Source organism: Dreissena polymorpha, chromosome 9 (genome assembly GCF_020536995.1).
Source record: "Dreissena polymorpha isolate Duluth1 chromosome 9, UMN_Dpol_1.0, whole genome shotgun sequence".
Classification (NCBI taxonomy): domain Eukaryota; kingdom Metazoa; phylum Mollusca; class Bivalvia; order Myida; family Dreissenidae; genus Dreissena; species Dreissena polymorpha.
In genome coordinates, this window is record NC_068363.1 from 35804985 (window position 1) to 35818010 (window position 13026).

At 36.0% G+C, this 13026-nt stretch overlaps 1 protein-coding gene across 2 annotated transcripts in view; it reads right to left on the reverse strand.

The window, feature by feature from the left end:
* LOC127845243 (splicing factor 3B subunit 3-like) overlaps positions 1–13026 on the reverse strand; it is a 179385-nt gene that overhangs the window by 166080 nt on the left and 279 nt on the right. For both annotated transcript variants that reach the window (XM_052376052.1, XM_052376051.1), the window contains exons 2-6: positions 12374–12605; positions 11850–11926; positions 11623–11716; positions 8395–8567; positions 4676–4817 (exon numbers count right to left, since the gene is read on the reverse strand). In XM_052376052.1, the coding sequence (XP_052232012.1) occupies positions 4676–4817; positions 8395–8567; positions 11623–11716; positions 11850–11926; positions 12374–12599 (712 nt within the window). In that variant the 5' untranslated portion in view covers positions 12600–12605. The remainder of the gene's footprint in view (positions 1–4675; positions 4818–8394; positions 8568–11622; positions 11717–11849; positions 11927–12373; positions 12606–13026) is intronic.

Consider the following 13026-nt stretch of genomic DNA (forward strand, 5'->3'; position numbering starts at 1 on the left):
TTAATCGTAATTGTAATACATTGATAAAATATGTTACAATAACACAAAATAGGCAAGAAAAATTACACATTAAAGCCGAATTTCATAAAATGCAGCAAAGAAAATTAGCGCCCCGAGTCGATTGTGACGTACATATTTTCCTACAATAACCGAAGCATTCGTCTTTGCATTAGGATCGGAGTTAGTGTTCGTGTGTCGTATGAATAGATATCGTTGCAGGAATTCAAATAAACTGTTAAACTAAGTTTAGATTCACATCGTACATGTATGGTTTACATGCTAGCGAATTCGGCTGTACAGCCGTTTTAAATTTCAGAATTAAATATCTGGCTTATTTCGCATTTTTCGACACGTTCTTCTTAACTTTTATTTTAATTTATATTTAAATATATATATAATAAGTTTATTACACATTTTATATAAATTCATAAATATTTGACAACAACGTTTATACCCGCTTTAAATGAAAGGGATCAATAATTTACGTTTATATTTAATTATTTTATTTTTAGCGAACACGATGAACACCGCGGTAGATATAATGGGTCCGCGGTGATTCGCGGTGTCCACCTTATTGAAAACGGCCCCCGCGAATATTTGATCTGAACACCCATCGCGGGGGTCGTTTGGTAAGCGAACACCGTAAAATGAACACCGCGACGAGTGGCGTTTGTCAAAGTACACGTTGCCTGTACTGTAACTCATATTTAAGAAAGCCTAGCGTTAGGGTCCATGTGCATGGCACTTCTCCTTATTGATATCTATACATTAATGAAGCTTCATGTTGAAATCTTGTGTAGTATCCGAGGTATAGCCATGAAAAAAAGAACAAACTGCAAGAACTCTTATGTAACAAGGGCTGTTTGTAAAACATCATGCCCCCCATATGGGCTGTCAGTTGTAGTGGCAACCATTGTGTGAATACGTTTTTTGTCACTGTGACCTTACCGTGGACCTAGTGACCTGAAAATCAATATGGGTCTCTGCCAGTCATGATCCATGTACCTATGAATTTTCATGATCCTAGGCCTAAATTTTCTTGAGTAATCATCAGGAAACCATTTTACTGTTTCGAGTCACTCTGACCTTGACCTTTGACCTAGTGACCTGAAAATTAATAGGGGTAATCTGCAAGTCATGATCGATGTACCTATGAAGTTTCATGATCCTAGGTGTTAGCATTCTTGAGTAATCATCCGCAAACCATTTTACTGTTTCGAGTCACTGTGACCTTGACCTTTGACCTAGTGACCTGAAAACAATAGGGGTCATCTGCCAGTCATGATCAATGTTCCTATGAAGTTTCATGATCCTAGGCGTAAGCATTCTTGAGTTATCATCTGGAAACCATTTTACTGTTTCGAGTCACTGTGACCTTGACCTTTGACCTAGTGACCTGAAAATCAATAGAGATCATCTGCCAGTCATGATCAATGTACCTATGAAGTTTCATGATCCTAGGCGTAAGCATTCTCGAGTTATCAACCGAAAACTATTTACTGTTTTGAGTCACTGTGACCTTGACCTTTGAACTAGTGACCTGAAAATCAATAGGGGTCATCAGCCAGTCATGATCAATGTACCTATGAAGTTTCATGATCCTAGGCGTAAGCATTATTGAGTATCATCCTGAAACCATTTTACTGTTTCGAGCCACTGTGACCTTGACCTTTGACCTAGTGACCTGAAAATCAATAGGGGTCATCTGCCAGTCATGATTAATGTACCTATGAAGTTTCATGATCCTAGGCCTAAGCGTTCCTGAGTTATAATCCGGAAACCATCTGGTGGACGGACCGACCGACGGACCGACATGTGCAAACAATATACCCCCTCTTCTTCGAAGGGGGGCATAAAAAGTGCAGGGTTATTGTTAATGTAATGGTCACTTCTCATTGTAGAAATACACACATGAAGTTCATAATGGAGTCTTGTATGTTATCTGGGATATTTAGCCATTAAAAGTAACATTGTACACACACACAAAAAGCCAGTAACTCTTATTAAAGAAAGTTAAGAATTATGGTTCTTGTGCATGGCACTTCTCATACTGTGATACACCCATAAAGTTTTATGTTGATATCTTATATAGTTTCTGAGATAAAGCCATTACAATTTGAGTGACAGACAGACGGACAACGCCTATTCTATATCACTCTGGCTTTAGAAAAGGATAAAAAGCTGTCACTGCATAGATCAGAAATTCACATAGATGTAATCACATTCAATCATGTGAAACACGGAAGAACATCATTTCTATGCAGTACACATTATGACAATTAAACTGCAACAGGACAACATGTTGTTTTTTTATAATGCCAGAATATGCTCAAGGCAAGAACAAATTGTTTTGTGGCAGAAAATTAAGACATTAAGAAAACAAGAGCATTAGTGTTTTTGAAAACTAAATTGTTATATCATAACCTGATATTATATTATTCTCTTTTACATCAAATAAGTATGACCTTTTTGCAAAAGGTATTTCAAGAGTGAGGATGGACAACAAATGTCAAAATGATCAGTTGCTAACCTGTAAGGTTCCTTGCTAATCCAGGAAACATTGTTAAGGTTGGTTGGAACAAAATGAAGCCATGGTTCAACCCAAATATAAATGTTAACAAGCAAATTTGTTGAATTGATATCCCAAGCCAACTTCAACATTTTGTGACAGACAGACCGACGGACAACGCCAATTCTATACCCCCCCCTCCCTTTGGCTGGGGATAACAATGCATCATAACAGATGAAACAGATCAAAATTATCAACAAAATAACTGATTAAGTTATGGTAAACAGCATGAATTTTATCATAAGAAAACATAAAATGTATCTCTCTGCATAAATCAGAACGTGTTATAATCACAATAAATAAGGCTAACAGGAGCTCATCATTTCTATGCAGTTCAAATTCACAATAAACTGGTAGGTACACATTTGCATCGATATCACATGCTGATCATTTCATTGATCTTTAACAAAAAGAATTATATGTATGTTCCCATAACATTTCTAGGCATATCAACAAGACAGTAAAACCTAGCAGTCAACTGAGTACAAGGGTCAACTGCAGACCCTTTGTTTGGATTTCCCCCGATGAAAATCACTCTTAATTACACTTGAATGTGGCAAAAACCCTTTTAAATGAATTGGAATTTACTGTATGTCCTTTTTGCAAAAAAGTATTTTAAGAGTGAGGATGGGCAACAAATGTCAAAATGATGAGTTGCTAACCCTGTAAGATTCTTTGCTAACCCAAGGAACATTGCTAAGTTTGGTTGGAACAAAATGAACCAATGGTTCAACCCCAAATATATATGTTAACAAGCAAATTTGTTGAATTGATATCCCCCGCCAACTTCAAAATTTTGTGACAGACAGACCGACAAACAATGCCTATATCCCTCCCCTTTGGCATGGGGATAACAATGCATTATAACAGATGAAACAGATCAAAATTATAAACCAAATAAATGATCAAGTTATGGTCACAGCATGAGTTTTATCTCATAAGAAAACCTAAAATGTATCTCTATGCATAGATCAGAAAATGTTATAATCACAATAAATAAGGCTAACAGGAGCTCATCATTTCTATGCAGTACTACAGCGGTTTTTTTGACCCGTTTTTATAGCCCAAATTCGGCTATGTTCCCAATCCCAAAAAGTATACTTTTTTCCCCAAAATGTGGCAAAAAATTCCCAATGTCCAAAAAAAAAAATATTTTTTTTTTTTTTTTTTTTTAGAAAGAAGTGTCTAATGAATATTTTATCTCAATTTTAATTCAATTACATCTAACAAAGTATTATATGATTGTGTTCTTTTAACTTGAATGATTATAAAGAGTTATATCAAATTTAGTATTTCCCTTATCAGTGGACTTTTTGTTTGGAATAAAAAGGCTCATGAATTTATTTTCCCAATTTCATGAAAATGCCGATCAAATTCCCAATTCAAAAGCCATGGGCTATCTTCCCAAAAAGTGGGGAAAAAACCCTGGTTACTAATTAGTAATAAACTGGTAGATCTTCAAAAATCTAGCTAGGCCATAATACTTGAGAAAAAAACGACCACTTTTAACTGTGAAAATCAGACATTTTGGGCTTAAAACTGTCAAAAATAGCTTTTTCACAATTCAAAATTACAATTTGATTTGATATTTTACATAAGTGAGACAAGATATTGGCAGGGGTTAGGCTTTTCTATGGTTTTATTTTTTAATTTTATGTCTAAACAAATGGCATATCTCTTAACCATCATTGCCAATCAGCTGGTTCTCAAAGTTTGCATCCATTTTTATGCCAGCAAACATTTCCAGAAAGTATCATGGTGAAGATGCAATGAAATCGGGAGAGCCAATGCCACTGCCCAAGCACCCATCAATCCATCCATCCGCCCACCAGGTTTATTTTGAAATTGTTAAAGGTTTTATGAAAAATGAAAAGCTAAATTGATACCGTCCTTTCAAATCATGAGCTTTTGACTAATCTGCTGATTGGAAAAGTGCAACAATATTATTCAACATGAAAAAGTATGAAACAGATGGGCAATATAGGCTGTTGCAGCGTACAGTACATACTATTACTAGAAATACACCAAAGTGAAGCCAGTCTCTAGTCACACACACTTCTCAAGACGAGTAGTTGAGCGTGTTTTTTACGCCATATGCATGCTCACCTGAGATCAGGAAGTTTCCGTGTTCCTCCAGAGGTTCAGAGTACTTTCTGACCACATGGTTCAGCCCTAGATCCAGCTCATAGTAGGTCAGCAGCATCTGGGCCTTGTCTGCTGCCTCACCGGTGGGGTCAGCATCACACTCCTGGGAGCAACAATCAAGAGACAAAATATTACAATATGATTTTAACAAGAGCACTGCATAACGGGTGCCAACGTTCGGCTGCGGGTGCAGTTTTGGAATAAATGAAAGCTTGTCAGAATATTTTTTTAGTTCAATGGTGAAGAACTCCTCAAAGTTGTGGGTGGAAGCACTTTGATTTGGAGCCAATGTTAAGGTTTTAGCACGGTGGACGACGAGCTGGCTATGACAATACCTTGGATATTCTCTGAAAACAGCCGACCTAAAATTTAGGGAGTCAAATGCCCCCCTGCAGTATACACAATGCAGCGCCCTCACACTACTTAGGGGGAAGAGGTCCGCAGCCCTTAGGAGGGGGAATTTTCGCGGCGTTTCCCTTTTGGGGCGGATTTTTTTTACTTACTCTCTCATTATTACATTTGTACATGTTAGCACTATATTCATTGCATTTTTCATAATTTAGTATGTTTGCAAAGATTAAATTGAAATAGAATTGAGATATAATAATCATGAGACACATCTTTGTATTAAAAAAAAATCAAATTTTTTTTTAGGGGGAATTTTTTCCCCCAAAAAGTATACTTTTCAGGTGGGGGACTGCCGCCGAATTTCGGTGGCAGATTTAATAGATTGAGGGCCCTGCAATGTGTCAGTAGATGTGCTATGCCTATTTTCAAAACGCCCAACACTAAATCCGGTTGTGTCCAGATGTTCTTTTTAATCAGTATACAGTACAATAATTGTTTCAATATAAACTTAACTAAAAGACTGTAACAATAAAGATGCTGTTTATTTTTAATTAATTTAAAAGGAAATGTCAATTCCAAATTAATTGCGATATAATTTTGTTAACAAGAGCCAGTGATTTTTTTTGCTTTTATTTGTTACAGCCTGTGCCATTTGAATTGGGAAAATTAGCGCAATAAAAAAATGAAATTAGGAAAAATAGTGCAATAAACCCTTATATTGGGAAAAATTAAGCATTGTGAATATGATTCTAAGTAACAGAATAAAAATTGATTATAAGTGCATGTTCAGTTGTTTTTCTAGCCATTTTGGGAAAAGAAGTCTGGTCAAATTGGGAATGTTTTAACCCTTTACCACTTAAATACGTATTTTCACACCTTTGTAGTCCCTTAAAAAATTTAATTTAATAAAATACCTTTCTTACTAGATTCAACTTTAAAAGGCTTCATTTCCAACCCTTAGATACTGACGAGCAGTAAAAACAGCATTAAACCTGAACATACTGCAAGTTACTCCCAGGCTGTTCTGGTTTTATGCTGTTTGCACATAGCCATTTTCACTTTGCTCCCGATAGGGAAAGGGTTAATTAATAAAAATGGCAAATTTAGGAATTATTTAGCGACAAAAAGGACTAAATTAAAGTTATATATTTTGTAGGATGTTTAAATAAAAAGTTGAGATCTAGAGTTATGAAATCATAAGTCATAAGATACTTTTTTTTGGAAATTGGGCTTTTCTGGGGAAATTTTGGTCAGCTTTTTGGGAAAAAACGTAGATTTTTTGCGATTGGGAAGCAGCAGAAAATCAGCGGTAATTTTTAGCAAAAACAAAATGCGTTTGTGAAACACAATGTCCCCCTATATGACGTTTGACATTGAAGGATGACCTTGACCTTGACCCTTCACCACTCAAAATGTGAAGCTCCATGAGATACACATGCATTTCAAATATAAAATTGCAAGCTTCAATATTGCAGAAGTGACATTACATGAGCAATTTTGACCCATATATTTGACCTTGAAGGATGACCTTGACCTTTCACCACTCAAAATGTGCAGCTCCATGAGATACACATGCATGCCAAATATCAAGTTGCTATCTTCAATATTGCAAAAGTATTCATAAAATAAGCGATTTGGGCCACATATATATTTGACCTCTGACCTTGAAGGATGACCTTGACCTCTCACCACTCAAAATGTGCAGCTCCATGAGATACACATGCATGCCAAATATCAAGTTGCTATCTTCAATATTGCAAAAGTATTCATAAAATAAGCGATTTGGGCCACATATATTTGACCTCTGACCTTGAAGGATGACCTTGACCTCTCCCCACTCAAAATGTGCAGCTCCATAAGATATACATGCATGCCAAATATCAAGTTGCTATCTTCAATATTGCAAAAGTTTTCACAAAATGAGCGATTTTGGCCACATATATTTGACCTCTGACCTTGAAGGATGACCTTGACCTTTCACCACTCAAAATGTGCAGCTCCATGAGATACACATGCATGCCAAATATCAAGTTGCTATATTCAATATAGCAAAAGTTATTGCAAAATGTTAAAGTTGGTGCAAACAGACCAACAGACAACCCACCAACCAACCAACAGACAGGGAAAAAACAATATGTCCCCCACTACTATAAATCACTGAGAGCTGTCTCCATAGGATGACATATCTCCAGATAAACCCTTTGATAGAAGTTATATGCATTTTTCGAAACCTAACTGCATTTTTTGAAACCTAACCGTGGACCCCAAGTTCAAGGTCAAAGGGGTCAAAATTTGTGTGCTTATGGAAAGGCCTTGTCCATATACAAATGCATACCAAATATGAATGTTACATCTGAAGCGACATAGAAGTTATAACCATTTTTCAAAACCTCAACACAAAGTGTGACGAACAGTGCGATCACTATATGCCCTCCTTCAGGGGCATAAAAAGAACCAATGAAACTTTCAACTGTAATCAACACAGTGTTTTTGTCACCTTTTCGCGCACATTTTGTTAGGACAAAGGGTCAACAATAGTAATATGTCAAAGGATATAGGCAATATTTGGGGTAGTACGCAAACTATAACATAGAACATACATATGCATATTCTTAGTATAAAAGGGGTAATAATTTTGTCAAAATACTTGATACAGTTGTCTGCTCTTGTTTATAGGTTGGGGTCATGATGGTAAACAAGTATGCAAAATATGAAAGCAATACGTGAAGGGACATTCTGAATGAAAATATTTGGGGTAGTACGCAAACTTTTACATTTGCTGCATATTCTAAGTGGAAAAGGGGCCATAATAATGAAAAAATGCTTGATAGAGTTGTCTGCTCCTGTTTATAGGTTGGGGTCATGTTGGTAAACAAGTATGCAAAATATGAAAGCAATATGTGAAGGGACAATGAAAATAATTGGGGTAGTACGAAAACTTTAACATTTGCACGCTTACGCAGACGCCAGGGTGAGTAGGATAGCTCCACTATATATATTTCATATATAATAGTCGAGCTAAAAATGATGGCAATCAAAAAACTGGAATTCCGGTTTAACCTGGAATACTTCTAATCCATGCAGTTATATTTTTTTGTAAGGTATTATAATGCAAAACATCTGAAATCAGTAATAATGAGTTGTTCTTCCAACATATAACTGAACAGTGTAATACACCATTAGGTTTAATGAATGATCAGAAAGAACAATTGATCAGTTCATACTGCCAATTAGTCACAAATAATAGCTGCCATGATGACACCCATGACCAATGTCATGCAATAGGGACTAAAAGAAATCCAGTAACATAGGCAAGGGTATATTTTCCATACCTCATAGTCTATTTCCAAGCAAGCGAATGTGGGATTCTCAAAGCCCACATCGACACCGGTCATGTGGAACACCAATGTGTTGGCCTTGTGCGCCTCCAGTGGTGACGATATGGTCAGCCTGGCTTGGGCGTCTCTGTTCAATATGTACACTAGCTTCTGCTTCTCTACAGCTCCTGCAAGTAACCAGGCCAGGGTTTTTCTAGTCATTTTGGGAAAAGGAGTCTGGTCAAATTGTTTTTTTTTAATTGATAAAAGTGGCAAATTTGGGAAATTTTTATCGACAAAATGTACCAAATAGGGATTTTTTAATCAATAGATATTGACGCAACATGTGTTTTCCTGGCCATTTAGGGGAAAATCATATAAATTATGAATTCATATGTATATAAATTGTATTGCAAATGATATTTAAACAAGAGATGTGTTTGTAAGAAACAAAATGCCCCCTACTGCGCTGCTTTAAAGCCATATATTTGACCTCGAAGGATGACCTTTTACCACTCATAATGTGTAGCTGCATGAGATACACATGCATGCCAAATATAAAGTTGCCATCTTTAATATTGCAAAAGTTATGGGCAAAAGTTTTTGGATGTATGGACAGACAGTTAAAAAACTATATGCCACCCTTCCACGGCATAAAAATAAAATTGAGATACAGAGTGGAATTTAAAAATAAGAATTATATCAAGGTCTATTCTGATTCAGCAGAAATCATCAACAATGTAATTGGTCAAATAATTACATCTTGAAAAAAGAATGCACTTAATCCCACCTGGATAGTTAAATTCATTATTAGACAATAAACACATTTATAATTTGAAGTTCTACGTGCGTTACCGATCATTTGCGATAACAATTCCTGGCTGGCGATTAAAAATAAGATTTTTATGAAATTGGTGATTGAAAAAAATAGACTCTATGCTTTACAAATGCACACTCTAAATGCCTCTGTTCAGGACCAGGGGTGGCGAAATCTCAAAAAACTATACTTGTCCACGGACAACCATTTAGGAAATTTAACTTGCCCGTTGCTGAACTACACTTGTCCGTTAATGTTTATATAAATCATAAACGCATTTATTGATTAATGTTAAATAATGTGAATATATCTAAATGAGTATGATTTGCTTGTTTTGTTAATAATTGTATTTCAATGGTACATTCATTATAGCAGCATATTATAAAAAATATAAAGACTTTCTCAAACTTTAAATCTTGCAAAGCTAGTGTTATTAAAACATGTGCTGAACATAAGTACATTGTAATCTTAACAAATTAAACTAGTCCAATATGTGGACCTCATCAGACTAAGGCTCCGCTACTGGTAGCAATTTGATTATATAAACTGGTAACCATTGAAAATCTGTTAGCCAAGTTTCTTGAAAAGTTCTGGTGCGTGAACTTAGATCATATTTTTTTTATCATAATCTTTCTTAGTTTTTTGGGAGGTGGGCTGATCAAAGCTTCGGGTTTCTGCTCCGTTGTTGAAGATTAAAAAGTGTCATCTTTACCATTAAAGTCGTCTTAAATAACAAGGTAGACTGTGTTTTGATCATCTTAGATTAATACTTTTTATTTCCGTCTGATTGTAAAAATAAAGAAACCAGTCTGTACACTGTCTAACAGTCGGGCCGAATGTTGAAAATGCGGCATGCTCCCGGTCTCTTGCAGAATAAGGGAGATCACTGCGCAGGAAAGTGCACGTATTTTAGCTTGATTGCTCCGCAAATAGCACTGACAATGTAATCGCGTGTCAACATCTGGTTTTGTAAAACTTAATTACAGCTTTAATAAAATGCATTTTTGTATACCTGGACACGACTTTTAAAAAACTTGTTGTCCACAGACAACTTTTGAAAAATGTCAGTTGCCCAGACAAGCAAATGTACGACTCGGGCAACTCGGACATTTGATTTCGCCACCCCTGAGGACGTATAAATCAGTATTCGTATAAATCGCCAGAAACGTCGCTAAGATTACACAGAAAACACCCTTAACGGAAAGGCCCCAGGGGATAATGACGACCGCCTAGGTCGATAATCCACATGGCTAATGTCTTAATTGGTCACGCTTTACATGGCGACCAGACTTTACGAACATTTGGGTTACTTGGCGATTTACATGATAACTGAATCAATGAAGCGTGCTGTGTAACGACCTATGCTATAGATGTTACAATTCAACGTTATCGAATCGATCAGTACGATATTGTCATTTAATCAGATGGGCGGAGTCATGGCATTGACATAGCCACTATAAACTAATTTCCCAAGAAACAACGATTTTGATTGGCTAAAAAAGAAGATAAGAGTAACTTCCCTTTACGGTCGCTATGCGAGTTGAAAGACCTTTTTAGAAAGTGAGTTGCAGATTCTGGGAAAAATCGATGCTGCGAACGAAAATGGAAAGTCGAAGCCACAGAAATTAACACAATTCTTTAGAAAAGAAAGTGAACAGAATAATGTAAACTCAGGAAATGACCAAATGTTACGTTCGTAATCGGAGGACGTCTAAAGTAGTGCAGACGTGAATGCAGAATAGGAAACGTCTACCTGTCAAGTCTCACGGTTTCGCCGCGAGTCTTGCAGTTTTTGACATGCAATGACGGTCTAATGCTGACCAAGTCATTTCTCATGCATTTCTTCAAAAACAAAAAAATGAAAAAAGTAATGTTTGGATTTCATAAAATGTCGTATAATTAATACCCAGACAGCGGGCTGTTTTAGTGGTTTCTAACGTAAATACCACATGTACCCAAAACTGTTTAACAGTGTTATGTATCATTATCACTACGCCACCGGTGTCTATGAAAACAAAAAAAATCGGCTTCAAAATGTCAGGAAGTGGCTCACCAGCAAAGAAAAATTTTCAAGCAAGAAATGGGCTAATTTCAGAAAAATAGTCTTAATTTTGCTCAGGAAATAGCCCCAAAACGCACCACAGACGATCTAGGATCCAAAAATTGTACAGGGGAGCATGCCCCCGGACCCCCCTAGATTTGGCGACTAAGTTCTTTTCCTTAGCACCAACCTAGAAGTTTATACATATGATAAGTTAGTTGCATGAATCGATAATAATAAGAACTAAAATAACACAGTTCTCATACAGAATTTTAAGCTCATACCTATTTTCATGTTGACCATAAACAAGGCATCTTTGACAAAATTAATGTTTTCTTTTTTTGGAGATAAGTATAAGCATAAATGTATGGTGAGTAACAATTACCAATCATGACAGCTCTTCCCTTTGGATCGACAGCAAGGAATTGTCCAGGAACAATACGTCGACATCCGCTCTTGCCAAATGTTTCTTGGTGAACCTGTAAATGAAAGTAGCAATCAAATACCGAACACAGACACACAATACAAACTTTGGATTAAATATAATATAATTTTTAATCATTTTAGTACATATTTATTTTAATCTGCAAACTATGACAACTCTTGATTTACCTTTTCAAAAGCATTCTTCTGTGCTATGTATTCCAATATCACAATTCGTCCAGAATCTGAACCCACAACCAGGTAATCTAAATGTTCAGAAACAAACATATCAAGCAAATTAACACTGTACATACAAACTAGTAAAACTACAACAACCATTAACATCTTTTTTGTCTTATACTTTTAATTATCAAAATTTCATACATCATTTATTAATGAAACCTAAGATGGCAGGGTGCTACTCAGACAGCTAAAAAGGATAAGGAAAGAAAGATTGACTCGTCTGATCTGGTCTTAATATTTTGAATATTGTTTTTAATCAAATGAATTTATCAGCCTAAAAATTTGTTATTAAGCTTTTTTAGCATTCATTTAATTTTCCAATGAATACTTAAAAAATATACAATTTCAAAACATTTTCAAACTTACTGCATTGACCTCTCCAAAGGGACAGCCATAGGAAGCAAAATGAAGCAGGCTGCAATGCCCTTCTATTTTCCTCTGAATAGTTTATATATAATTTTTTAACAAACCTTTTGTTCCACCAGTGAGCCTGAAAGGAATCAAGGAGCGAATGACACCAAATGTCTCCTGTGTGAGAACTGGGTATATTTTTCCAGTGTTAGGATCATGGCGCAAAAGTTCCAAAATCTTTCCTCTCGACACAATCACTTCTTGCAACTTGGCCCCAGAGAAATTCCCATGCACAGCACAGGTTATCCCAGTGGCCCTCTGCAGCGTCAGGTTGTACAGATGCATGTTTACCTGAAATAAAAGTATCTAATATGTCATATCAATATGGCTTTGCAAAAAAATGATGCGAGCCTAGACAGACAGTTGCTGATTTCCTTAAAACTGCTGATTTTCTTGAAACTGTCTGATGCATATTACCAGCAAAATTCAATATGCTATTTGTTTATTAAGGCTACCTTTGCCAACGAATTACATTGCAGGTTTTAGTTAAGAACTAGCAATTTACAATTTAACAATGCATTGCCTTATCAGGCTTGTGAAGTTATGTGGATTATGATTACAAGACCGTTCCAAAGCAATTCTATATTTGCATTTGACAACATAAATTAAACCTATAGTTCATTCCAAAATGTAACAACAACCATGTCTGGTTAGGGACAATACAGAAATACCCATTTAATGTGTATATTTTTTATGACGACTGCTTGAACAG